The sequence below is a fragment of the Salarias fasciatus genome, chromosome 12 (genome assembly GCF_902148845.1).
Source record: "Salarias fasciatus chromosome 12, fSalaFa1.1, whole genome shotgun sequence".
Classification (NCBI taxonomy): Eukaryota; Metazoa; Chordata; class Actinopteri; order Blenniiformes; family Blenniidae; genus Salarias; species Salarias fasciatus.
This window is the reverse complement of record NC_043756.1, coordinates 12,817,043-12,844,721: the sequence shown is the minus strand read 5'-3', so window position 1 is coordinate 12,844,721 and position 27,679 is coordinate 12,817,043. Positions and strand designations below refer to the sequence as shown.

Genomic DNA, 27,679 nt, shown 5'->3' with positions numbered 1-27,679 from the left:
TTTCAGCGGTGCTAAATCACTCCCCTCCACCAAACACACACACACACACACACACACACACACACACACACACACACACACACACACACACACACACACACACACACACACGTGTCCCATCCCCCATCTACAACAGACAAACGCCCCTTAAAGCATTCCTAGTTCATACTCTCAAAGACTAAACCGAGGGTGCGCACGTACACACATGAATGCACACACACACACACACACACACACACACACGTACACACAAGCTAAAAAGTCTAGTTATTCCGACGACACTGACCGACGTCAGAAAAAGTCCAATGTGACAGTTTGATCAGGCCATAATGGAGGTGATCATTTCATGTTCATACATATTCATAAATCAGTCGAGGATTGCTCTCTGAGGGTGGGCACGATGCTACACACACACACACACACACACACACACACACACACACACACACACAAAACAACACACATGCTCCTATTTTATGAGCTCATCAAGTCCCTCAGGTCACCAACCGCCATCTCAGCCAGGGATAAAAAAGCTCACATCAAAAGGCTAACCATTTCACACACCCACATGTGCACGCATTGCATGCGCACACACTTGGCGTGGCAACTGTGGCAGCATTAATTTCCTTGTGAATGCACTTGACTAACACATAATAATCCCAAACGCTGCTGGGAGACCACCAAGCAGCAACACACACACGCACACACACACACACACACACACACACACACACACACACACACACACACACACACATAGCCAGGAGGACCACCAAGCAGAGGGGCTGTCAAGACAAGATAAGTGTGTGTCTAGCGTCAGGCTTTCGCATGCACCCACTAATGCGCACGTGCGCACGCACTCACACACACACACACAAACAACAACAACACACACAGCCTGGCCTGGACTCCTGGAAAAGCTCTGGCTTATCTCTCCCCACAGATAGTGAAATGGATTAAGAGCCACATTTGGCACGTCCAGGGAACTGGACAGATAACCGCAAAACACTCTCTCTAACTGCAATCACTGCTCAACATGATTTGTGTGTGTGTTTGTGTACGTGCGTATAAAAAGAGCAAGGGAAAGACAGCGGATGCAATTTAACTAGCTTATGCTCCCCCATGTGAAGGCATCGGACCGCTCGCCGCGCGTCTGCGTGTGTTTGTGTGCGCACACGCACGGGGGCTCGTGCGTCTGCTGGAGGAGCGATGCAGCGGTTGACCCAGCACCCAATCCATTAAAACACACACATTCATCTTCCAAACACACACGGCGCGCCCAGACAAAGAGTGGTGCGTGAGAGGACGTTCAGCATGTGTGTGATGTCAGCTGGAGACAGAGAAGGGGAGCCCATCATATCCCGGTAATGTGTGTACGGGTCTGTCCCCTGACACAACTCGCTCGCTCATTGACTCCCTCGGTTATGGATGCCTGCTAGGAGGATGATAGGAGGGGAGAGATTCCCTTTAAGGCAGGGAAATTACCTCTTTTTACTCCTCTCTTTTCTCTGTCGCGGCCCCCCCCGCCCCCCCCTTGTTCACTCATTCACGACTTCCCACGTGATAGATGCCTCACTGTTTGCATTAAAGTGAGCGGGTAAACTAATTCACTCCCATTATGTGTCATCACTGGCAGGTGTAGAGTCACATGACAATAAGTTTTCATTCGACAGAAGGCAGCGCACTGAATGCAGGCTGCCGCCAACAAATGGGTAAGTGTGACTGAACTGGCAACATTTTTTTTTTTTTTTTAGACTGATTCTTGATTCATTCATCAATGAATTTGTGTTTTGTATCACAGAGAACAAAGAAAACTTGAATATATGGACATTTATCAAGTTGGAATCGGGGAACTTCAACATAAAAACGTCTCAGTGATGCGTCTCATGTTAACCGTGCTGATTGATTTTCTGTCTCAACTCATCCATTAGTCCAATAATCACTGCAGGTATACATTAGATTGTGGCAAAACCGCTATTTTCTTGATCGTAAACTATGTATATATAAATCATTTGGATCACATTTCAGCCTTTACTCCAGATTTACCTCAAAAAATTCTAGTCTCAGTTTTATATCAATGAAGAAAGAGAAAAGAATAGAAGTTTTGACGGCAGAAATAATGTCTGAAAACACCATTTCCATGTCCCTCTTTGCACCATTCTGCATGTTTTGCCTTCTTATCTGTCTGTCTCTCCCCTTCTCTGTCTATTAGAGTCCAATCTCTGTCTTAATGGGTTCCCATTGTATCCCGCCTCCCCCCCTCCTCTATTCACCACACTACCACACGCACATACACTCTCCCTCTGAGGGGGCCCCTTAACCAGGCTCTCCATATGCCTGACCCCCACCTCCTTTCTCCTCCTCCTCTTTCCACAACCCCCTTCTCCCCTCTCCCTCCCCCCCCCCCTCTCTTGCTCACTCTCTGGCTTCTGCTCTGTTGCTGCTGCTGCTGCCCCACGCTGCCATCTGCTACAAGACAACAGAGGGTGAAAGAAGGAGGAAGAGGAAGAAAAGAGGGATGAAAAAAAAAAGAGCGCGTGAAAAGAGGGAAGACGTGAGGAGAGAAAAGGACGGAGGGGGAGAAAGTGTTGGAAAGAGAGAGACAGATACAAAGATGGAGAGAGAAAGCGGGAAAGAGTCGCGGTGGACACAATACAACAGAGAGAGTGGAGAGGCTGTCCATCTGCTCCCCCCTCACCTCCCCTCCCCTCCTGACACACAGCCTCGCATACACCACAAAGAGAGTATTTAACCTCAACACACATGCACACACGCATGCACACACTCTCTCTCTCTCGCACACAGAAGGAGACGGAGAGGCAGAAAGCAGCCCAGCCTCTCTCTTTAACCCGTTCCTCTCCAGTGCGCCGGCCTGCATCGCCCCCCTGGGGTGGCAGGTGACGGCTAGATTGAGGGAAGGGATGTGGGACGAGGGGGTCGGGAGGGTGCCGGCGACGGAGGGATGGAGTGCGAGAGACGAAGGCCTGAAACCGATCTGAATCAACACCAACACGTCCTTCCCCTCCCTGCCCCCTCGCCAAACCCCCAAACCTCAATAGGAACCAGCTTGCTGCCCCTGTCACTATGACAACCTCTGTCAATCATATTGCAGCGACGGGCTACCCAACGGCGCGGATTAGGAGAGACTCCCCGAACGCCAGGAGTTCCCAGCTCGGCTCGCTCTGCTTTCAGATGTATATCAACACTTTAACTTTGCCTTTTTGCACGGTACGAACACAGAGGTGACGGCAGGTCACACAGCTTCAGAATCTGCAAATACCTGCAGTTCTGCCTGCAGATTATCACTGGATTTGTCAGTGACAGAGTATCAACAACGTACTTTTTTATTTCCAACCCTTATTTTGCAATTGTTTGAGAAAGCCTACAAACATAAATATAGAGCAAGCATTTCCAACAGGGCTGGATATAAATCTCCTCTGAACCACTTGTCACCAATCGCAAACACCCCGAATGAATCAGAAGCTTAGAGAACTAAAACTGTCCGGTAAATTATGGCGAGTAAAACAAACACGACTAACTTTGTGGAGCGGAGATGGCTTTTGTGTTTAGATTTTTCCCTATTCATCATCTTTCAAACACTGTTATATATAAAATGCACCAAACTGCTTTCCAGCTTGACAGAATTACTGTCATGCTTTCCATCAATACCTGATTGAGACACCTTTTGTCTCAGATATATAAGAAAGGTTTATGTGACTTGTTTCTATGCTTTGATTAAGATTAAACCATCCATCTTCTATACTAAGTTATAGTTGGAGTGAGTCAGAGAGCATCACAAGTGATAATTTGCAAAGGGCCGGGGACATTTGGGACCAGTCGTCAGAGCTGAACAAGCTGCGGTGATAAGTACTGTAGGCAATATGATAAACGCCATGTAAACACTTCTGTCCAATTAGACCGGCGCTATCTGACTGCATTTACGATCGGATCAGAGTAGGTGGTGAAAATCTCTTTATGGTTCAATTCAGAGTTCATATAAACAACAAATGGAATTTATTTCCGCTGTCATAGTTGTTTAAACAAGTCTGTAACTTAATACCATCATGTGACGCTTCACAAACTGTTTAATGAGAAAAATGGCAAAGGCGAAGTACAGGAGACAATTCTGCCACATCGGGCTAAAAAGCACACTGTGCTGATCTTTTTAGATGTTGTTGTTTCAAACAACAAAGCCATCTTTGTGGTAAAACTGTATGGCCAAAAGCACAGTGTGAAGCATTATGGAATTCATCCAATGACTGACAGACTGATGTCTTTGCTGTTTTTTAAACCCGCATATCATTATTGTCAATCTATTCAGTCTTCATGCTGACAGGCCAAACTGATCTCTCCATTTGGAAGTATCAATCAGATTGGTAAAAACTGATAATGTAATCACACCTCCAGCCAGCGTTGCTTTATTATGGACTTTAGTTCAATAATAATTATTATTTTGGAGTTGTGCCAGATCGCTCTTGAGCTGACCCAAACAGAAAATGAAGAGAGAGAGAAATCTGAATATACAAAAAATAAGAGTAGGATTTAGCAAAGAAAAAAAAATTGACATAACAGTCATGTGAGCCCAAAACATCGCCAGCCCCGAATATTTGAGTAAAACCCGCAAAGACGAAAGAGCGACAGAACAGCACACGGCCCGGCATCATGTTGACAACATGCCGCCTTTCCCCCTGCTGAGCCCGTCGAGCTGAGTGACATCGAGATGGCTGTCAGGTTTCGACACACACACACACACACACCGCTGCGTAGGTCAACACACACTGCAAACACGAGATTCCCCCAAGGACCTGTACATACACAGCATCACACACGGCGAACACCAGTATAGTGTGTAAAGGGTGTGATGGAGGAGGTGGGAGGTGAAGGCAGTGACCCACAAAAGCTGATTTCATTAAAGGAGAGGAGAGGAGAGGAGAGGAGAGGAGAGGAGAGGAGAGGAGAGGAGAGGAGAGGAGAGGAGAGGTCTCTGTGTATATGACCACAAATGGAAAGAGCAGACACCAGCTGTCGCTTGCTTATGTCAGCCCTATTCTCAGCTCCTGTGTGAGTGTGTGCTGTGTGTCCGTCACTGTGTGATCCCAGTTCGGCCGGTTTCAATTACGGAGCACACTTTGACCCCCCCATGCAACTAAGCTGGGTGAGGATCAACTGAGAGAGGTAAGGAGTGAGGAGGTGGGAGCTGCACAGAGGGAAAAAAAAAAAAAACCCAAACTTGTGAAACCAAACTATGCATGGCACTGCGCGACATTCCAGCTGGTAAACTAGATACAGGGAAGGAGTGGCAACCTACCCTTTTTCTGGGAGGTCCTCGCTCTTCGTCCTTGGAGCCCCGCCCTGCTCCTGCCCCGCCTCCTGTCCGCCCTGTCCGTCCCACCTTGCCTTCTCCAACCGGAGGTCTGATGGTCATCCTAATCTCAGGTGGGCAAATGTAGTTCTCAAGACTCTTGGGGGGCTTCTTGGTGCGCTTGGTGGTCTGTATCTTCAGTTTGAGACTTCCTTCCTGGAAACTTGCTTCCTTGATGGAGAACTCCTGCTCCTCCATAAGCCCCTCCCCCTGCTCTTCTAGCCCCTCCCCTTCGCTGATGGTACCGTTAATCACATCATCACCGTGCGCCAACCCAATGGCCCCTGCTCTTTCCTGGTCCACTTCATTTGGCCCCACCCTGCCTCCCTGAAGGTCCGCCTCTTTGGGTCGGGCTGAGCCAACCAGATCTCTTGGCTCCATCCACGCTCCCAGCAGAGCCAGTCAGGATGGGGGAAGCGGTGGCGGCCAGCCAATCGAAGGAGAGAGGAGCAGTCGTCTACTGGGCCGGTTGGTTGTTTTGTCGATCAGCTACTGGGGTTGGGTCGGTCGTCCCACAGGAGCACAGCGAAGCCAGGGACAGTCTGTGGAAAGAGCAGGTGAATGACATGATTAGGGAAAAAAAAAAAAAAAAAAAAAAACAAAAACAAGGGCAAGCACAACCTGTCCTGTCATCCCCTCAAATTCAAAGCCTCAATTCCGGCGCTACCTCTCAGCTCGGGCCTGTCTGCTGTCATCAGCATCACTGCCTGACTGTTAAGTATGAAGACAAACACACAAGCTCATCACAGATCTGCAGAGGCATGCTGCCAGGTTCTAATTTGCATTTTGTACCTCGCATAAACAAACTCATTTTTGACACCCACTGCCACTTGCTTCCCTCTCTCCCCGGCTCTCTTCTTCACTCATTCTTTGTAATATCTTCTCTCCCTCCTGCCTTCGTTTATTCTATCCCCATGACGGATTTGAAGCACAGCCACGCAGACATCAGAGTGATCGGCGCAAAAAAATAAGACATTCCTTCTCACTGCTCTAAAAAGCAGGCTGAAGTTGGCCTGAGGACACACGACGAAAAAAAATAAACGAAGCTAACTCCAGTTTTTTTTTTCTTCGACGCGAGTAGGGGAGGAGGGGGGGGGGGGGGGGGGGGGGGGTCTCGGGGTTGGGGAAGGAAAGGCAGCAGAGAAAGATGGAGGGAAGGAATCTAAATTCTTTCCCCAGATGTGGTTTACGAGCTGGCCTGGAAAAACCAGCGTCTGAACTGTTTTACACACACATGCAACAGCGCTGCTGCACACACGCATTAAAAAAAAAACCAACCTCATACACTTATGCACATAAATACAAGTCCCAAATGACAATGTTGCTGTCACTGCATCCACTTCTGTAACCTCACTGCTATTTCTGCTCTCCAGAGAGCAGGTTGTGGTCGCCATTTCTCACAGGATTCAGGATTTTTGTTTCAGACCATTACACACGCGCAGGGCTCGGATAAATATCACACACACACGCACACACAAACTGACGCACACAGGTTTATAAACAGAAAGCGACCAAAACAAACACTGGACTACACTTCTCACTATAGCTCCAGGGAATCCCATCAGTCAATATGACATGAGGCATGACTGAGCTGGAAGTGGGGAATGCTGTCTCACACACTGCGCTCAGTCTGACACCATTTACACTGATGTGAACCCAGACCAGTCCACTCTACCTGCAGACATGAAGTGAAAGCTTAGTGCCCGACTTCCAAAGACCTGCGAGAGCACAAATGGTTTACATTATGTACCGAGCGTTGCCCAACTGCGCCTCGCGAACGCACACTCTGACCCAGTTACTTTAGGCATTTTACAGTATCTGTGTTTTCTCAGCGTGCACTCTTGTACCAGCCCACGCTACTGTACAAACAGCTGATCCCCATCGCAATGCCCAGCAGACCTAACGGCACAGGCTTACTGTGTGATTGAATAATCGTAAGCCGCCGAGGCATTCCAGCAAACACTTCGCCATAAGGCTGCACATAAACAGCGTCCAGCTCAGACATCAAAGCCACAGGTCGCTCATTTTTCTTCCAGATGCCCTAAACTAAATAAAAATGGACCAGACTTGTGTGCGCAGACTTTTTCTTGAATCATTAAGTCAAGGTAATTAAAATCCCTTCATGACAGTTATTGATGGAAGGTCTGATTGCTCAATGATGGTATAAAAAAAAAGTTGAAAGAACATGAACTTTGCAGTTTTTAGCCAGTTTATGCATATAGTGGTACTTTTCGCTGGTATTGTCTGTCTCTTGACGAGTGCGCTGCCATGGGCTGAGGACTTGCCCGTGGCGTATTCAGCCTCTGCCCGAGATCAGCTGGGAGAACCTTAATTGCATGACATGTCATGAAAGATTGATGGGTAGACGGGAACTTATTATTGGCATGAATATGCAATGAAAATAATGAAAACCGCATCGCAAGATGGGCACAGATTTTTCAGTGTCATTCCTGAGAATACAAAAGAATAAACCTAAATAAGTTAATACTTCCCTTGAGTTATTTACTTATTCCATCAGGAGAGGTTGGTCAGATATAATTTAATTCACTCCTGTTCACATGCTTTGGGATCCTTTTCTTGTGAATGATGTGAGATCACATGGATTCTTTTTTTTTTTTTTTTGTTAAAATAGAGCACGTCGGGTCAATACTTTTCTTGTCCATGTGCATATATCACTGTCATTTCTTTTTCCCCCAAACTCTAAAAGCTTAATATATTTCTGAGAAAAACATTTTCCTATGAAATCCTTGTTTTGCTAATTGAAACAAATCTTAGAATTAGTGGAATTATGATGTTTCAGACTTGTTTGCAGAGTCATTGGCAACAGTTTCTTATGAGTCTGGCTGTCGTGTTTTTATTCTTTTGACTTTGTTTTCTGCATTAAAATTGAAGTGCAAAACTTGTAAGCGATGCAGGGTTTTAGATGTTTGCGCCTCTTCCACTAAAAGAGGCATCAAATCAGATGCTTCTCACTTTTATAACCACACAAAACGCTACATCAATCAGTAACCCTGGTAGGTAAATAAAGGAGGAAGAAAAATGTTCGGTATGACAGATGATTCCACTCAAGGGTTTAATGTCCAATTGAAATAAAGGAAAACCCCTGACAGTCTGGAAAACTCTGTTTCACTTAGTTACACACAAAAAAAACAGTCCAGGTTTCTTCCCAGCCTGATCTCTGAGTCCACATGGCCCTGTTTGGTCCTCCAGGAGCCTCCCAGTCACTAATGTCAGCTCGGTGACTTGTCCTAATGGCATGTGTAAAAGCCACCCTGACTGCCATGTGATTGAGGACAATGACAGGAAAAAGAGACAGCTGCCAAACACAACAGTGCGTGCACACGCACGCGCACACAGACACGCACGACACACTTGAAAATGAAATACGTCCACTCTGGATGGCACACTGAAGACCTGGTGTCTGTTCTTGACTTTTGCCCAGTGCGACAGCAAAAAGGCAACACGCAATAGGAAAAACTCTTATTCAGGGCCATTACTGCATAAACTACTTAGCTGGGTCAGGACTGTTCCTCCTCCCACCCCGCTCAGTGCCCTAAGCAGTGTTAGTTCTGTTACTGGCAGACAGGCTGAGAGTTTATGTAAGATTGACCCCTCCTCGGGCCTCCCTCACTTACTTAGCCTGAGCCTCACTGTCTCCTTTCCCATCTCTCTCTCTCTCCCTCTCTCTCTCTCTCTCTCACACACACACACACACACCTCGACGAGCCTCAGACAGCAGGGTGATTGTGAGAGGCCAGACTCACTGCATAAATAGCTTTATTATGTTCTCAAAACTGCCAGCGCTAACCAGCTTCCCTCTCAAATAGCATAAGGTCATTCCCTGTGCTGGATGTGAAACGCTGTGAACGGGAAGGTCCTCCAACATTTCATACTTTTTTTTTTTTTTTTTTTTTTTTTTTTAACCAACAATTATGATTAATCACCAATAATGGAATACAGATGGGCAGGAGTGAGATGATGAATGATAAAGACAAGCAGACAAAACGGAGGTAAAAAAAAAAAAAAAAAAAAAAAAAAGCAGTCTGACTGTGAGTGAGAAACGCACCGAGAGAGAGAGGGATGGCAGCAGAAACACAACCTTTTAAGGCTGCATACCCAGCAGCCCAGTGCCTGAGATGGACTCACAAATAGCTCATACACACATGAAGACAGATGCACACACAGGCGTACGTACACACACACACGCATGCTCACACACTCACACATCCGCACGCACACCAAATGCCCATGTGATTGCACAAGGTGAAGAGTCCCCCCCCCCCCCTCCTAGTTTTTGATCTGAGAGTGTAGTAGCGGCTCGGCCGTCCCCTGGCTACAGATGAGTATCTCAGTGCGATGATGAACATTGTCTGCCTGCCATTTTCATTTTTCATTTATCTCTTTTTCTCCTTTATTCCAGTCCTCTGGTGAAGGGCAATCACATCAACCAGTGTTTTCTAGAAGGATCCAATCTTTGGTTGGAGTTCAATCAAAAGGCACAGGTCCAGCCTTCCAGTGGGCACGAGCCCGAGCCTTCAAAATCTGTTAGCTCTCAGCCTCCAGTGCGAAGCGAGGTGAGGGAAGCCATCAAAGCGATTATTCGGATTTTTAAAGCCATACGTTTTGGAGTTTTATCTGGATATGAAATGCGGAGCGAAGCCTGTTTCCTCAGCAGTTAAACGCGGATGGCACCGGCATGTGTTCAGCTAGAAGGACAATCATAAAATGCCATGTGTGGCACGGCCGTAATTGAAAATGATGGCCTCAAAGCCCCGCTCGGCGGAGTCCCGCACGCACGCGTCCCCTGGATGAGCCATATGCCAGGTAGCACTAAAACCATCCTCACCTAACTGCCCCACAGAAGCATATGAATGTTAAACCATTTTAACTGCAGCAGAAGCCACAAAATGGCTGTCAGCAAAAACACCTCCCCTACTCCCCAACTGTCTTCCTCCTTCCCCTCACCTCACTCACCCCCCCCAACCTCTGTTCTCTCCCCTCTTCTCTGTGCTACCTCTTTCCTTTACCCTCCACCTCCGAGCTCCCCCCTCCCTCCCTCCTTCCCTCTCTCTCTCTGTGCGCTCTGCCAAAAGGTGCTCCAGTGCTGATATTCTGTTAAGAGAGCCTGCCAACAGTTAGATTTGTCCTTGGATCCCGTTCACATTCCCTCCCCCTCACCCCCACCTTCCCTGTGATCCTATTTCGACCCAAGGTATCCAGCTCAGAAGGGGATACACCTAATCGATTTCTCATGCTTTAATTTAAAGGTGGCGTGAGCGTCTCGTTACCTAATAGAGAGTATAACGGCCTGTTTGTACTTTCATGCCACACACACAAAAAAAAAAAAACGATGCCAGCGTTGAAAGTTAAAACTGTTAACAAGACGAGATGAATGGTTCCAACCGAGTCGGACTCACCTCAACTGTCCATCCCCCAACTTCTTGTCTTACAGGTAATCCTTCCCACTTTTACCCGTCCTTTTCTCTTAATCCAGTCCTCATTTCCACCACGTCTCTCCCATATATCCACTAGATATGATCACTTATCCACACTCTCCCTGACTCATTCAGGCTTGTCTATTTATCTTCTGGTGCTCTGGCTGTGACTGAGCTTTCTGGGGACTGCTGATAACAGTGGCACGCCGCCACCGGCTTTAAACCCTCACCTTCTCCTCCTCACAGCCAAAACAGGTCCGCGGCTGCTGGGAACGCCGTTCCTGACATCCGTGTGAAACCGATCGGCTATTGACAACTAGAGAGTAGCAGCACCGCCACGCAACATGCAGTGTGGAAGCCACTTCTCCTCTGGCACGTCTGTGATGATGCTGAGATGGGATCTGTTATTCCTGTGCTGGATTTTTTTTTTTTTTAAAGCGAAGATGAGAACATAGCACAATATGAGCAAACCGCCTGTACTTGAACATGTCACTGGGGGATGGAGCATCTTGTATGTGACATTTGACTGTCTCCAGGCTACAAAACTCTACTAGCAAGAAAAAAAAAAAAAAAAAACAACCAACAACCACTGAACCAAGAGAAAATCCATAGGATACAACACAACGTGACATGACTGATGACAGCCTGAGAGAGAGACAACCATCTGCTGGGTGCATGTCCCAGACTGTGATGCTATGTGATGGACTATCAGTGTCAGTGGAGAAGCGGGGCTGTCCGCCCCTGTAGGGGACACATCTGAGGAGCTGGACCCTGATCACTGCCCTGCACGCCTCATCCCAATTAGTGTCTTCAGCTCAGGAGTCACGCATCCAGGTGATCAGGGATGGAGGCTGGGCGCTACAGGAGGATTGTTTGTGTCTACGCGTGTGTTTGGGTCGATTTTGTCGGCATGTGGCTGCAAGACATTTCATCAGAAAAAAAAAAACCACACACGCATACACACGTATACACAGTACACACACACACACAGCAGACAGCAAAGTGCGCGAGGCTGCAGGTCGGGGTTGCATGTAAACAGCGGACATGGCAGCTTTGTAGCATTAATACCGAAATGAAGACATTTCCAGCAGAGGTGTGTATTCAGGTGTGGAATGCGAGCAGTCAGCCGGGGCTACTTACCCATGTCTAATGTTGTCACACACTCGGCTCTTGCGTGTAAATATTTCATCAAGATCATTTACAATCCATTTAGACACATTTTGCGCGAGCGACAGATGAGCTGACAGCCTCCCAGGGAGCTGTCAAACGGTGCCGGAATATATGTATAATTTTTTTTTTTTTTTTTGACAGAAAACCCCGAGGAAAATGGCGTCAACTGTGCTTTGGAAAGAGGGGAAAACGAGAAAATAGGATTTGCGGAGCAGATCCGACGACAGAATCAAGGTAGCCGCACGGAGGAGGAGGTGGGGGGGTGAAAAAAAAATCCAGTCGGAAACTTGGCGCTTGTGTCCAATTCCTGCGAGGAAGGAGATGATCGGAGGCTCCTGCGGACAGACGCGTGTGGTCGGGGAGCCGCGGCGGCGCACGGTGTGTCTCCGGAGCCCTGCGGGATCGGCGGTCAGTGCGCGGAGCCCGGATCCCTCCAAATCCGCTACTCGGCTGGTCGGGGAGGAGAAGGAGGAGGAGGAGGAGGAGGAGGAGGAGGGGGAGCAGGACTCTTACTGCAGTCAAAACAAGCCCGCATCCGACTACAAGCCCAAATCCAGCGGGGGTGGAGAGAGGGTGGAAGGTGGAGAGGAGGAGGAGGAGGTGGGGGAAGATTTCAGCGACGAGAGCGCGCGTTGAGCTGTCAGGAGAGCCGAGGCAGGAGGCGCAGGTTCGGGTCGCTTCCAGCCGCCGTCTGCACGCCGGATCGGGCTTCCCTCTCTGTGTGAACGCGCTCTCTCTCTCCGATCGGTGAATGTCAGGTCCCGGAGCCTGGTGTCTGGTAATGATCTCACCCAGCAGACTGGAGGCTCTGACCGAGCGCAGCGCGGCGCAGCGGAGCCGGAGAGGAGCGACACCGCCTCCCCCTGGCAGCAGCAGAGCGCAGCTCCCTCTCCCTCCCCGGCCCCCTCCTCCAAAAACCCCCCAGCCTCTCCTGTGGGACCGATCAGACAGACCCCGTGTGATTTTAATGCAATGCAAATAGGGAAAAAGCTACATCTGGCAAAAAGGCTTGATGTTTAGACGAAGTCACTGCTGTGAAGAGCAGGGTGTTATGTCCACAACTCTGTCATTAACTATTAATAAGTGATCATAAACTAATGAAAGTAGCAACTTTAAAATGAATCAATATAAGGACAGTGTATGTAATTTTACCCCAGGTAATCTACTTAAGTACTGATATTAAATTATGTTTTTCTTGCATCACATAAAGTTTCTGCTAACTTGATACCCGGTTTATGAACCTATTCTTAAGCTTGTAATGATGTTCTAAATTGATATTATAAATTCTTTATTATTTTCGAAATGTAATTATTTGAGAACAGTGTTCGTGAAGTTTTTAGGAGTTTCCAAGAAAAAAACTTACCGCAATTTGGTTCAATTTAGATAAAATAGTCCCACTTGAATACAAAGTTTCTCTTTTCATCTGTGGTCACGACTGATGAATCTGAGTTCTTTGGAGAAATCCTGATGGATGGCTGAAGCTGAGCTCATAAAACCGAAAGGTTGAATTGTGCTCAGTGTGATTTGGCTAAATCACAGTCACGATGTAATAAAAGTATCAGACTTTGTTTGAATATACACAAGGCACATTTCAGACAAGTTACTATTTAATACTATTTCAATAATATTTCAACTGGAATGCATCAGAGTTCAACAGGAAAAAGTTTCAGAAGTTTTCATAAAACATACAGTGAGGAGGAGTCGCCACTGATGTCTTTGTTATAAATTTACACAACAATATGACTCCTAACATAATCATGGGAAACTTCAGTAGTGCACAACAGCAATCACATAGTTATTTCACTTTCTGCGATTGTCCTGTGCCAACTTGGAATAAAAAGACTGAAAGAAATACACAGAAAAATAACACACACAAAGTAATAAACTACTGCGAGGAACTTTTCCTCCCTTTTATATTGGAATGTTCAACAACATAAAGTACGTTATTACATGAAATTTAAATAAATGAAACCGGAAAAAATAAAGAATAGAGTGCACTATAGGAACATGCATGATACATTGTCTCTGCTGATGTAAAATAGACAGTAATGCAAAGAACTTTTGGGACATAACAAAGGTTTCTGCATAACTCTCGTTGTTCAAATGTCATTTCTTCGCAATGTTTCCATATGAAACTTTTTAAAACCCGTGGGCTAAACTATAAATAAAGTTTATCACCTCTGTCTTAATAGGAAATGGCTGCACATAAAACGTTACTACTGAGATAACTTGTGATGATGCTTCTTGACAGACAGCGTGTAATTTATTCCAGGTTAACGTGTGTATGTGTTCAGTGTGACATAAGTTGTCACATCACACTTGGCTGACAGGTTTTCTGCAGAATGGCTGTGAATTTGTGTGTGTGTGTGTGTGTGTGTGTGTGTGTGTGTGTGTGTGTGTGTGTGTGTGTGTGGTGCTTTCCCTCTCAATATGTCAAATTGCATGAGGATGGAAAACTCACATCATCAGCAGCGAGATGAACAAGCCACAGTTGTTCCATTAATTCAAATCTGTCAGAAGTTATGTTTATATCGTGTCTCCATGCAAAACCTGACCTTCCCTGTATGGAAAACACTCTTAAACATTAACAAACAATTCAAATGATGTGAAATGACCTTTCTCTCCCGGTGGCCCACAGTCATTACTCAGCCGAACACATGCGTCTGTACGTGTGTGTGTGTGTGTGTGGGTGAGAGCATGTGTGCGTCCATGCCCATGTGCAGAGCACCCACGAGGAGATATTTCATTAGGCGAGGTGGTGATTGTGTACTCTGCAGCATATAAACACTCGGCACAGTTTCCAGCTTGTAGTTAAAATTCTGAAGTACGATCAGCTGTCTGGATGCTGCTGCTTCTCACTTCCCCTGCTGTGGCACGTTGACGAGGTTCACAAATGTGTTGCGTGTGTGTGCGCGCGCGTCTGTGTGTGTTTCAGCATGTGGTTCTGCTGTGTGTAGAGACTTTAGTTCATTGGGAGTGTTCTCATAACAGTGTGACAGCAAACCTTCCCCCGTTTGCTTGTTTCTCGATTTAAGCATGAATAGCCAATACAGTGTCACTGTTTGTGTGGATTTTGTTTTTATCTATTGTTTAGTGTTTTGAATATTGATAATAAGTTTAAAAAAAAAATTCTGAAATTGCAGGATTAGTTCTGGTCCAAACTTATGTCGTCTCGTGGCCTCAAGGGTTCCAGAAACTGGATATTGGTTTTTGCTGTGCTCGAGGATATCCATTAAAATGAGCTTTATTGGCACGATTTAAGGCTGCAACTATAAATTTCAGTTAATTTGGGGTGTAATTCTGTCGCTTTGGAAAGGACTAACAGAATATGGGTTTTTTAAGAAAAGTTTAGAATAACAGAAAATGTCTGTTTGTATTCACAATCGTGTGTGTGTGTGTGTATTGATTTGAGATGTTTGCAAGAACACAAGGAGACTCCTGAGAGTCAGGGGTCAACAGCTGCTCCCCAACAGCCAATCAATTGCAGTGTATCACTACACACACACACTCGTGCGCGCGCGCACACACAAACACACACACACACACACACACACACACACACACACACACACACACACATACACACACACACACACACACACACACAAAGACGGCACTCTGTTCTCAAATCTGTTGCCATGGATACGAGATACAGGCGGCCAAGGGGGAGCAGTTTTCCAGCTTAAACTGTAAATATTGAATTATGATGGGGAGGAAAGAGACAGCAGTGCAGGGCAATTCTCCTGCCTGGATGATCTAAATATCAGGATAATCCTTTCATCTCTTTTCATCGCTACAGGAAATCTGGTGCATCATTCATGTTCATCAACTTCAACATGAAAAGATCAATCTGTCTCACCGATCCCCGCCATTTATCTTACTGCGTCTCACAGACTAAAAGCTACTCCCGTTCCTTCAGCTCTGCCTTTTTTGTGAGGAAGATCTTCATTCCCTCAAGTGGGGAGCCGAGTGAATGCTTCCCCATGTCTGATGTGCAGTCAACTCAAACATTGAAGCCACTTTACCAAATACTACGGCTTTTATGTGGCGACAGTTCCTCTGTGGTTTGATCAACGGGGAGAGAGGAGATTTAAAGAGTGCAGTGTTAAAATATACAAGGAGGAGCAAAAAAAAAAAAAAAAATGAATTAACAATTAATAAAAGCTTTGGTACAGATGTCTAAAGCGGTGCCACTGCAGGGAAAGAGCGACAGCGTAAGTAGAAACGCGTCTGAAGGTGAACGTCAATAATTGGTGAGGCTTCTTTATGAATAATATAAGCAGCAGAGTCAGCAGAGGTGAAATAATAACACGCTGGTGTCAGTTACAAAGCACTTCACTGCGCTGAAGAAAGAGTCACCACGCTAACCTTGAGCTGACATTGTGAGCATTGTGAGACTAACGTTCAATCAATGAAGGGCTTTTCTCAGGGAGTCCACTAATCTGGTCGGGCCGCGGTGGGTTCATCAGAGCTGAGAGACCCTTGGGACCGGCAGAGGTAATGGGGTTAGCAAAGACAGAGGGAGAAGGAGGGTGTGTGTGCAAGTGCCTGATGTACAAAAAAAAAAAAAAAGCCCTTTTCTGAGTAGGGCAGTGAATACAAGCAAAGACAATTGTGCCTGTTTATTTGCGCGTGTGTGTGCTCCAGATACAACGGTGTGCCTGTGCCCGAGTGTGTGTGAAGGTGTGAGGGCCAAGCTGATGGAAGGAGAAGTTAATGGGACGTGTGACAAGGTTGATTACTGAGGCCTGGGCGATCTGGCTGGGTTAATGAAGTAAATGACTCCTTGGATAACACACCAGCAGAGCCGTCTCCAGCCCCTGATGCACGCGGACACATCTGAACGGCCTCTTCTTCTCCTTCATTTCCCTTCCGAAGATGACTGGCTTAAGCACCCCGCTGCCCTTTTAGCCGTGTGAGATACATCCAGAACGGCTTGGGGCATCATGTCTTCAAATCAGTCCTTGAGGCACTTTCACATTTAATCTATTTGTAAATGCGTTTACATTTCCCTGCCTGTTAGACAAATGAGCCATTAAACCAATGGAATATACAGGTGTAAATTCATTAAGACGGTGGAGCACAGCACAATGTGTGAGCTCTGTAAACAACTCAGCTGGCCACACGTACACGCCGGCAAACTTACTCATACAGTGATAGATACACACACGCTGGAAGGTGGAGACAGAGATGTTGCGAGACTTTGTTCTCTGTTTGCGGTTGAGATAAAGATTTCTCTAATGAGAGCGATAATGATGTCTGAGAAGTGATGTGGACCGGAACAAAACAACAACGCAGATGGGAGCTAAGACAGCAACAAAGGCGCCCTAAATGCAGTTGACTGTGGACTCCCTGCTGGCTCCATCGATGTGAAGAGATGACATTGTGCCCATCCCCCTGCTACTTATAGGGACATTATCATAATGTTAGCTCTGTCTGAGCATCGCTATCGAGGGGGCTCATCTTGAAGTCCTCCACAAGCCCCGGTGGATGCCTCAGACGCTGCACAAAAAGCAAATTCTGCCCCAATATTTATTCAGACGGACAAGTCTGGCATCTAACAATGCTCCTCAGGACTGACAGCAGCAGTCTGATGAATCTCAGTGTTGGTTGCTGTACGCACAGCAGCGAGGATGATAATGATTGTCCTTCCTGTTTGTCCTTCTGCTTTCTTCTGGGCTTGTTACCCGCAGACATCTGCAAAGAATGAAATAAGCAAAATGACTCATGTGTGGACTGTATGCGGTCGCTGCCTCGCAATAAGTCAAAAGTTTTCTCAGCAAAGCTCGGCTCCTGACGTATGTGCTAAACTGAAAGCAAGGTTTGGACATTTCAGGGCCTATTATACTCATGAATAAAGAATAATCAGTTTGCAGAAACACTTATTTGTCACGGCTTGTGTGAGTCTTCACACCTCAAACATCCACCCTACAACATCCTGTTGTGTTATAACCGTGCGTGTGGTCAGATACAGCTGCACTTCTCTGGTGTGTGTGTGTGTGTGTGTGTGTGTGTGTGTGTGCGTGCGGAGGAGGGGTCCAGAAACAGAAAACTCCCAAGATGACTGAACATTGTCACTTCCTCTGACAATCTGACAATCTGTGAGTGAAATAGGGACAGAAACCTGAAGCAGGTGTGTGATGCAGCACAGAAATGCTGAATCATTTATGGTTCGCATATTTATCAACACAATCTCATTTATTTTTAAATGTTGGCTTTCCAGTGTATAGAGGTCATATGGTATGCATACATCTCAAACATCAGGTGCAGAATGGACGTGCTTGCTGTCAAATCCACTTTGGAATCAGAACTCTAATTGCTCTGAAATTCACTGAAGTTTTGGATCAGTCCTCTCTACTTTCTTCGTGAACAAAGAGCTGCAGAGCTGCTGTCTCTCTCTCACCAGACCATTATGTAGACCTTTAACACTGTTAGCTTTCTACTCATTTCTGGGCAGTTTCTCCCACTTATTTTATTTCTGTTTCTACTCGTTATTTGTTCCTAAATCTGTTTCTTTCAAGCAAACATCGAGATGCTGAAGCATCTGCCTGTAAATAACTGATAATGACGTCAGCTAATAGCTGAATCAGACTGGCCCACACACTGCTGACAGCTTCAGTGACGCTTCACAGTCACACTATGATAATACAGGTGTCTGATATTGTACCGACGGGAGATTTATTCATGAGGACAACTGAAAGTAACGCATGAGTAATTTTCCCAAGTCAGTCATTTCTTTCTGTGTCAGAAACTATTAAAGTAATACCAATACTTCTTCGAAACAACTAACTCGCCGTAGCTTACACAACACCACTGAGCAGCTCCTTGCTCTTTAATTTTTACACTTTCAGTGGGTTCTGATGAGGGGTTATTTTTGAAGGGACGTGCATGGTTTGTGGGCGGCGGTGGCTGGAAACAAACCTGATTTGCCACTGGTGAGCATGTGTACCAGCACGTGTTCGTGAGCTGTGAAGAAGACATTGTGGAAAAAAAGGGGAAATGAAATGTGCTTGAAAATAGAAAAAAAAAAATCCCTTTGCACTGGTCACCTACATGACCTTCCCTTCGTGCCCCTTTTATTCCAAATTGTCACTTTATTTGGAAAAAAAAAAAAAAAAAAAAAACAAAGTCTACAGTGTCTCAGGGGGAAAATAAGTCGCCACATATCACATTTGCACATGCAATAAAGAAGACACCTGGTCTGCATTTGTTGTTTACTGTACTTTGTGTGAAGATTGTCCCATCTAAGGCTGCTTCCCAGCTACAGGATGTGGTTCAGCGACACGTCCTCGCTCAACAACACCCACTTCCTATGAGTTTGATAAACAGCCTTGTGGTTTCCCTCTCCTCCTGCCCGTCTAACAGAGGCGCACACGCGCACACTTGCGCGCGCGCACGCGCTCGCAGACGAGCTCAACAGCATCTCCATCTGCTAATGTGTCATATAAACAGAGTGAGTTATTGTGCATAATGTTACCCATGGCGGCACACGATTTACTGTGACAAACTGTGTAAATGGATCAGTATCACTTATGCATTTTGCAGTCTGGCTCAGACACGCAAGGGAACGAGCACAAGAATACCCTCAAATCACGTAGAACGAGAGGGGGACATCAATGTGTCACATTTGTTTTTAGCGCTCGTCATGTTAGCGGGTCTGAGTTATGTGCGCCACAGTGGACGGTAATGTTCTACATTAAAGTTCATGTGTGCGCCTAAAGGTTGATGATACGACGCCTGTAAAAGGCTGGAGTGCTACTAGGTGGAGTCAGTTTCTCTTCTCTTCTCTTCTAACTCTCTTCTTTTCCCCTCTCTGCATGATTGCACAAGCACATACGGTCCTGTCAGTCACATCTGTGAGCTGTCAGACTATAAATGTGCATACATCTGAAGGGTAGAATGAGGGGTGTATTAGGCCTGCTGATCCTTCACACTCCTCTTGTCAAACTTAACATGAAAATGAAAGTCAGTGGTGACTGTGTGTGTGTGTGTGTGAGACAGTAGACAAGCAGGGTCAAAGGAGAGGGGCCATGCCTAATCCTGTGGGATGTGAGGGTATCTTACTGTGTATGGAGATGGGATGTAGAGATGTGCTCAGCGGTGCATGGATCACAAAACCTTCCTAACTGACAGAAGAGAGTCCCGGGAGGCCAGTGTCAAACCACTAACTGGTAAGAGAAGAAAATAAATCAAAAAACCAAAACTGTGGGCAAAATAACAGTGTGGCACATTTTATCAACACTAAACTGTGTGATGATACAATATACTATATCGCTATATATTTCTATATGTTGTAATAAAATGTTTTTGGTATAAAAAACAATCATAAGCTAAGGACAATAAAATCAAGAAAATAAAGAATGAGTGTGTGCTATTATTGCTATTGCATCATTATATCTCACTAAAAAAAATGATTTCAATTCACTTTATCTTCTCCTTTACTGTATATATTACAGGCTGCATGCTCATGCAGTGTGTTTGCACTCTCAGCTCACACTGAGGCTGTTTAAGTCCAGGCTGTACCTGTCTATGTGGAGTTTGCATGTTCTCCCCGTACATGCATGGGCACTGTTGTTGTTGCTTTCCAGGACCATCAGTTTCCTCCTACAATCCTGAAACATGTATTTTAGGCCGGTTGATGGCCCTAAACATTGCTACTCGGTGTGAATGTGAGTGTGAGTGGTTGTCTGTGTGTGATGGACAGGCGATCTGTCCAGAGTGCACCCTGTCCTCAGCCATAGTTAGCTGGGACTGGTTCCAGCATCCTGCTGCACTGAACTGGACAAACAGACAAACAGGAGTGTAGATTTAAAAAAAAAAAAAAAGAAGAAGAAGAAGAAGAAATTATCACTGTATTTTACTTCTTGTATTGTTTTGATTGCAGGTTGCATGTTCGTGTTTGAATCAAGACTGCACCTTCCCTGCAAAGCACTTTGTGTTGTTTTCAATATGAAAAATACTTAATAAATAAATGTTGATTTGATTTAATTTCTATGTAGAATTTACATGTTCTGTGTACCTGTGCACGCACGGCTTTCCTCCACTTACTCTAATTTCCTCCTACCATCCAGAAACATGTATTTCGGGCGGGCTGAGGACCCTCACCTGTGATGAACAGCTCCAGCTCTGCAGGCCTGGAGACGCTCAATGAAAGACCAACCTCATTATTACACAGTATCTATGAGCTGCTGGAGAGATCGGGCCGGCAGGTGGCGCTGTTGGTCAATGCACCGCCTCCTTTAACCCGGATGTAGTTCCTGCAGACCTTTAACAGAGCAGCAAGTGTGTCCGGGGGGGAGGCAGACTGCAGGGATGGCGCTGGATGTGAAAATCAGAGCAAAACGATACGAGAAACTGGATTTCCTCGGAGAGGGGCAGGTAGGCAAACAAATGCGACCTGTGATTTATACATTTATTTCTGTTTCCGGGTTGTGTGGGTCTTTATTGAGAGCACGGCGGCTACTGTTAGCTGGTTGCTAATGTCAACAAAGCCTCGCTGCTGCATGGTGATCTGCTCTCTGAGCCGAACACACAGCTGTGGCGTTTATTTCCGACCTCTTTCCCCCCCTCCAGTTTGCTACAGTCTACAAAGCCCGGGACAAAACGACGGACACGATAGTCGCCATTAAAAAGGTATAAACACGTGTGTGTGTGTGTGTGTTTTACTCGCATTGTGGTGTTTTAACCTCAAATTGTATCTACCATCTTTCTCTCAGATTAAAGTTGGCCACAGGACTGAAGCTAAAGATGGTGAGTGGTGGTGACACACACACACGCACACACATACACACACACACACACACACACACACACAGATTCAGTCAACAGGTTTGATGGTTTTGTGCAGGTATTAATCGAACTGCTCTTCGAGAGATCAAGCTGCTGCAGGAGCTGCATCATCCCAACATCATTGGGGTAGCTTATGTTTCTGTCTTCTTATTGAGATTGTTCCAAACAAAGAAACTCCTCTTCCTTTCATCCTGTGATGCTTTGCTGAGGTCTGTCCTGTGTGTTGTAGCTTTTGGATGCCTTCGGACACAAATCCAACATCAGCCTGGTGTTTGACTTCATGGAAACAGACCTGGAGGTAAAACTTGACTCCATAGAACCCAACCTGGCTTGTTTTGAGTCGCATGGTTTCTCAGTATTAGTGAAGTTATATTCTATGTTCAGACACGTGCAACATGTAGCAACATCTCAGTTTGTAAAGTTGGGTTTTGTGGAAACTTTGCTTCTCAAAGCTTTAGATAAATAAGACCAATGTGTCTAACTGCAAACTCTCTTTTAGAGTTTAAAGGCTTGTGTACAAGCAGAAAGTTGTTCCACGATGCTGCCAGCAGCACATGGGAATGATATCTGACGTTACGGGGAATGAAATGTCTTAATGCAGTGAAGGTTAAGGTGGGAGGTGTATACAGATAAAGCTTCAAGGCTGATCATTTCTGAACAAACTGAGCTGTGTGCAACTCTCTCAGAATACAAAGGATGTCTGTAAGAGGCAGAGTTTCCCACAGTAGTTGATTTGAGTGTCCCAAAAAAACCAATCTCCGTTACAGGGCATTTACCAAATCCACAGCAAGCACTTAAGCAACCGTAACCATTGATAACTGTGAGAGATAAAAACAAGTTAAGACTGTTGAAATGGCAAAATGTGCTATAAAATCCAGTGAATCCAGTAAATAGTGTCATAACAGTTCACATTCATTTTAAACAAGTTGTGTGTGTTAGTAATTTGTGACATTAATATATGTGCTGTCTTGTCAGGAAAATGCTGCGAGTGCTCTCAAGGTTCATTCTTTTTTTAACCTCCCTTCTCCTTTAAATTGCGCTTGCGAGGCTCCAGATGGGCACCGACCACTAATACATCAGGCCTAAGTGATGCAAAACGAGATAAACACGCTTTAAAAAATCAATATGGCTCCACTTCGGGCTCTCACAATGAATTGAGGCCATTAGTGACTCACAGGTAGCGGACAAACCAGACAGACGTGAGGCTGAAACCTGATTACTGATGCTGAAAGCCTATTTTCAGGCCGCGATCTGAGCCAATGAAGTTCCAGGTGCGAGGTGCACGAAGAGACGCCGAATACATCCTGTCTCTCTTGAATCCAAGTCTTCATTAACATCTCTCCCAGTTGTTTTTGGTTTTCTTCTATTCTTGAGAAAGTACACCAGTAATTTCATTATGAACTTATTCATTCTTTGTTCATTTGAAGGTTATCATCAAAGATACAAGCCTGGTCTTGACTCCCGCCAACATCAAAGCCTATATCCTCATGACTCTACAAGGATTAGAGTATATGCATCAACACTGGGTCCTGCACAGGGTAAGAAGGTCTTATTCACCTCACACACAGACGTGCCAATCCACACACACAAACAGATTTTCTAATGCGTGTTTTGTTCCTTTTCAGGACCTGAAGCCTAATAATCTGTTGTTAGATGGAAACGGGGTGTTGAAGTTGGCTGATTTTGGTTTGGCGAAAGCTTTTGGCAGCCCCAACAGAGTCTACACACATCAAGTGGTCACCAGGTCTGAGCTTTGTGTCTTTTATTATTATGATAACAAAGAAAGTCGACTTGTTTTTGTATATTTCATCCGTCTTTGACACTGCTTATCGTGTCCAGGGTCGCAGGGCAGTGGAGCCAATCCCAGCTAACTATGACTGTTTGATGTGTCTGTTTATTTAGTCTATTGCTTTATTTTCATTAGACATCTCCGATTGCATTTTTTTAAACATGTGTCTGTGAAGCAGGCTTCACATGCGTACAGGTTTTCAGACCATTAATATTATTCCAAGTACTTTACAAGAAATTGACGAAATATCCTTGTCCATACCGCTGGAGCCAGTCAGAGAAAAATCCCTCCTCGAGCAGTCAGTCCAGTTCAGCTGCGTTACCACGTCTCTTGTTGGTTCATGACTCAAATTGACAATATATAATATAAACTCAATATATTTTTTCATCTCAAAGTTTTCCCACAAGTGCAATTCTGGGTCAGAGTCGCCACAAACTGCATCGCAGAAACTTTTATAACCGTCGGCTACACAAAATAAACATGTGAATTTTCCAGAAAAATGGTGCAATAAAAAGTGGCATTCATTAAAAAACATACATGTTTCTAAGATTTAAATGGAGCAGCTCGCTGACAGCGAGAGACAGCTCGTCTTTAAACTATTTTAACCCAAAAATTAATATCAACATAAACAGTATTCTAATTTTTAACATGCGATCACAAGAAAATGCCAAACATATGTCACACATTTTAAAGCTATTTGCTGGGTGTCTTTACAAGGTGGTATCGCTCCCCCGAGCTGCTGTTTGGTGCCAGGATGTACGGTGTGGGCGTCGACATGTGGGCGGTGGGATGCATCTTGGCAGAGCTGCTCCTTCGGGTAAATGAACCGGACTTCATACAGACATTTAAACATTTTAACAAAGGTCTCTTATTTTCATGTCCATACTGACTTCGACTGTTTGTCTCCTTGGCTTCAGATACCCTTCCTTGCTGGAGATTCGGATCTCGATCAGCTGACCAAGATCTTTGAGGCTCTCGGGACGCCCACAGAGGAGACATGGCCGGTCGGTGTCGTGTTTTTGCTATCAGTTGCGAGTATTTCTACACTTGGAGGAGATGTGAGGATTTATGGATGTGCAAACTGTTTCTGCAGGGAATGACCAGTCTGCCCGACTATGTGTCCTTCAAACCATTTCCTGGCACGCCTCTGGAACATATATTTAGTGCAGCTGGAGACGATTTGCTTGAGCTACTTCAGGGTCTCTTTACCTTCAACCCTTCAACGAGGACCACAGCTACTCAGGTGGAAAAACTCACAAACCTACTGCGGCTTCTTTTCTGATCAGTAGTGAGAAAATGGCACATCTTTAAATAATATTATATTTATAGATTCAGTAAAAGTTTTTACTTATTTACTTTCAGTATTGGTACAAACAAGTGCATCAAACAAGTGTTTTCCTCTATACTTCAATTCAGACTGAAGTTTCCTCGTATTTGCAATGCAATACATATAAACTGAGATATATAAAACCTTTTTTATATAGTTTTAGTGATATGTTACTAAAAATGGCGACTGACAACGCTGGGTAAATTTAACCACACATTAACAGTGGATGTTCTCTGTGTTCGTTACCATGCGCTTGTTTCATCAGGCTCTAAAGATGCCTTACTTCAGTAATCGGCCTGCCCCCACGCCTGGGCCCCAGCTCCCTCGACCCAACTGTTTACCTGAAGCTTCCAGGGAGAAGGAACTGATCGGACACAAGAGGAAAATGGAAGGAGTGGGCACAAGTAATACACGTGCGCACACACACACGCACACACACACACACACACACACACACACACACACACACGAGGAGTTTGCAGCACATGCTTGAGGCAGACTTTAAAAGTAGCAGGAGATACCCAAGTCTCATATCGTTGTAAATGTGTGTTGAGTAAAATCTGGTGGTTACAGACACCAGGGAGTATAAATCTGGCACGCTGCTCGACGAGAACCTTGTAATTCAGAGGGTGTCGGCTGCACATTAAGGTGCCCTTACAAGTTCAGAACATAGTGCAGCGGAGCGCAGTTCAGCGGATGGCAGGAGGATCTGTTTTACTGAAGTAGAGGCTTAGTGTTGGTGGGAGTTTCAAAGCTTTCCCAGCTCCTCCTGTGGTTTGGGAAATAGCTGCCTTTGACTACAGGCTGCTCTCCGCACTGCACTATATTACAGAGAGACTTTCCAAACGTTCGCAGTAGACGGAAACATAATTGGCATCTGGAGGTTAACAGAGGCTGATTTTAGATTTGTTATACTGCCACATGCAGAGTAGTATGTGGGCATATCCTTCAGAGAATAGACTTGTCCATAAGTTGTGTGAATTTAGAACTATGTAGAAAAAAAAAACATTGTCTTCTTTTTAACTGTTTTCAGCTGCATTGAAGAAGAAGCTGATTTTCTGAGGGGATGGGCTCTCAGGATCACCACGGCATCATGGCTCAGGTTCTGGCGTCGGACAGGATCGTCCACGGGAGTGAAAACAATTCAAGGCCAGCAGACGCCCTCAGATCGGTCTGCATCAGGATAACTTCGAAGTTTTAGCCACTGTCTGAAAACCATCCCCAGCTTTAGCCTTGAATCTCCCAGAAACCCTTGTCTTCAGGAAACACTGCAGATGAGTTTTGACTAAGATATTTCTTCACTGATTCTTCACTCTGAATGTTTGTTGTGCTCAGTCTATTTATTTGACTAAAAATACAACAACAAAGCAATACAGGTTCATTTTATGTATTTTTTTCTCTTTTGTTATGTTTTGTATGGAAGACCAATAAATGGTGCCTAATGCATTTATATGAATTGTTCTATTATGTGGGACTAAAGTTGCTCACAGTGAATCCGTGTAATGCTGGGAAGGATAACAGAACTGCTGGTACTGGTCGTATTGTATGAACGAATAAATGTGAAATGACCCTAAAGAGGACAAAAATATCTGTTTGTGTGTCTCGCACTTTGAGGAACCGTCTCCTTGATCGTCAGTCGGGTGGAAAGGCTAACCCAGTATTTAGCAGCGTCCCGCCACAGTGTGTCACTGGACAGATTACTCCCCTGCCGTCCTTTGTCTTTGACATTTCTGTGATAAGATACAGTCTGACATGTCAGCGAGGGCTAATGTTCTGGCAGACGCTCTGCTGCCCTTTTGGTTTTCTGTCAAACAGAGTCACATCAGAAAAGAGATGAGAGTATGTCAGTGTCAAGACATTCCCCTCCTCTTATTCATTCAGACGCATTTCTTGTTCTGCAACAAAGACCAGTGTAGATTTGAGTTTTATATTTTGTAGAGTGTGTGTCCTCTGCTTCAGTGTCTGCAATGACTGAATGAATGAATTCCTTTCTAAGCTTCTGAAATGGCATAAAGCCCACACCACAGCACTGAAAGGAGAGCAGAGTGAGTGATGGTGGTTAAGGCTTATCAAAGGGTTGCACGTGAGTATTGGATCAGATCATATCTGTGACAGATGACGGTGACGCCGCAGACGCACAATGCCCCCACTGAGGCACAGAGTTCTGCACGCGCTGCCACTCGACTCGCAACTGCAGTTTTTATTTCCTGGGAGAAGACGAAGCTTACTCATGTCTGCATCAGCCCTGCTTTGCATTTGTGGAAATCTGCAGCAGGATGATGGAGACATGAGTGAATAACAGCTGAGCCTTATGTTGAGCAAGCTTTGATTCAGAGAGCTCCGTCTATCACCAGCAGAAGACGGCTTCGGGTCATCCTGAGGTTTGATGCGTTTTTGCTGTCAAATATCTGACGGTGTAAAGTTATTTCAATAACATGAACTTAGTAAATATGACAGATTTAAAATGTGTCATCAAATATCTTACAGGAACAGTTGGGATATAACTGAAAAATACAGAGGGAGCGAATAAATATAACTAAAAACAGGCCTTTTATATATTATTGACAAAGATTCTGTCAGTTTTTCATAAATCGCTTTCCTCTCAGCAACACATTTTATAATTTCTCTCTTTGGTTTTTGGTTGTTTTTGTTGCTCTGTGATCAAATATCACACATAAGCTTTATAAAAGTATTTCCCTCAGCACATTAGACTTATATATCCTGCAACAGAAAGAATTTGTACTGAAGCACAACTATGATAACCCAATCTGCTCTCAATTATTAGTTCTCAATTAGTAATAGTAATA

General features: G+C 45.1%; 2 protein-coding genes and 1 long non-coding RNA gene across 3 annotated transcripts in view; 2 read left to right on the top strand and 1 right to left on the bottom strand.

Annotated features, from left to right (window-relative positions):
* setbp1 (SET binding protein 1) overlaps positions 1-12,123 on the bottom strand; it is a 34,810-nt gene extending 22,687 nt beyond the window's left edge. Inside the window, exons 1-2 of the mRNA XM_030104628.1 lie at positions 11,938-12,123; positions 5,309-5,904 (exon numbers count right to left, since the gene is read on the bottom strand). Of these exons, the coding sequence (XP_029960488.1) occupies positions 5,309-5,743 (435 nt within the window). The 5' untranslated portion in view covers positions 5,744-5,904; positions 11,938-12,123. The remainder of the gene's footprint in view (positions 1-5,308; positions 5,905-11,937) is intronic.
* On the top strand, positions 11,788-16,130 carry LOC115398017 (uncharacterized). Its single transcript, XR_003932549.1, has 2 exons — positions 11,788-11,890; positions 12,109-16,130. It is a non-coding gene; the product is annotated as an uncharacterized LOC115398017 (long non-coding RNA).
* A 4,776-nt stretch (positions 16,131-20,906) lies between these two features.
* On the top strand, positions 20,907-26,441 carry cdk7 (cyclin-dependent kinase 7). Its single transcript, XM_030104632.1, has 12 exons — positions 20,907-21,345; positions 21,541-21,600; positions 21,684-21,717; positions 21,815-21,882; positions 21,986-22,054; positions 23,184-23,294; positions 23,382-23,500; positions 24,263-24,362; positions 24,463-24,549; positions 24,639-24,788; positions 25,138-25,276; positions 25,906-26,441. The coding sequence occupies exons 1-12, from the start codon at positions 21,280-21,282 to the stop codon at positions 25,932-25,934; spliced, it is 1,032 nt and encodes a 343-aa protein (XP_029960492.1). The 5' UTR covers positions 20,907-21,279; the 3' UTR covers positions 25,935-26,441.
* The last annotated feature ends 1,238 nt before the right edge of the window (positions 26,442-27,679 follow it).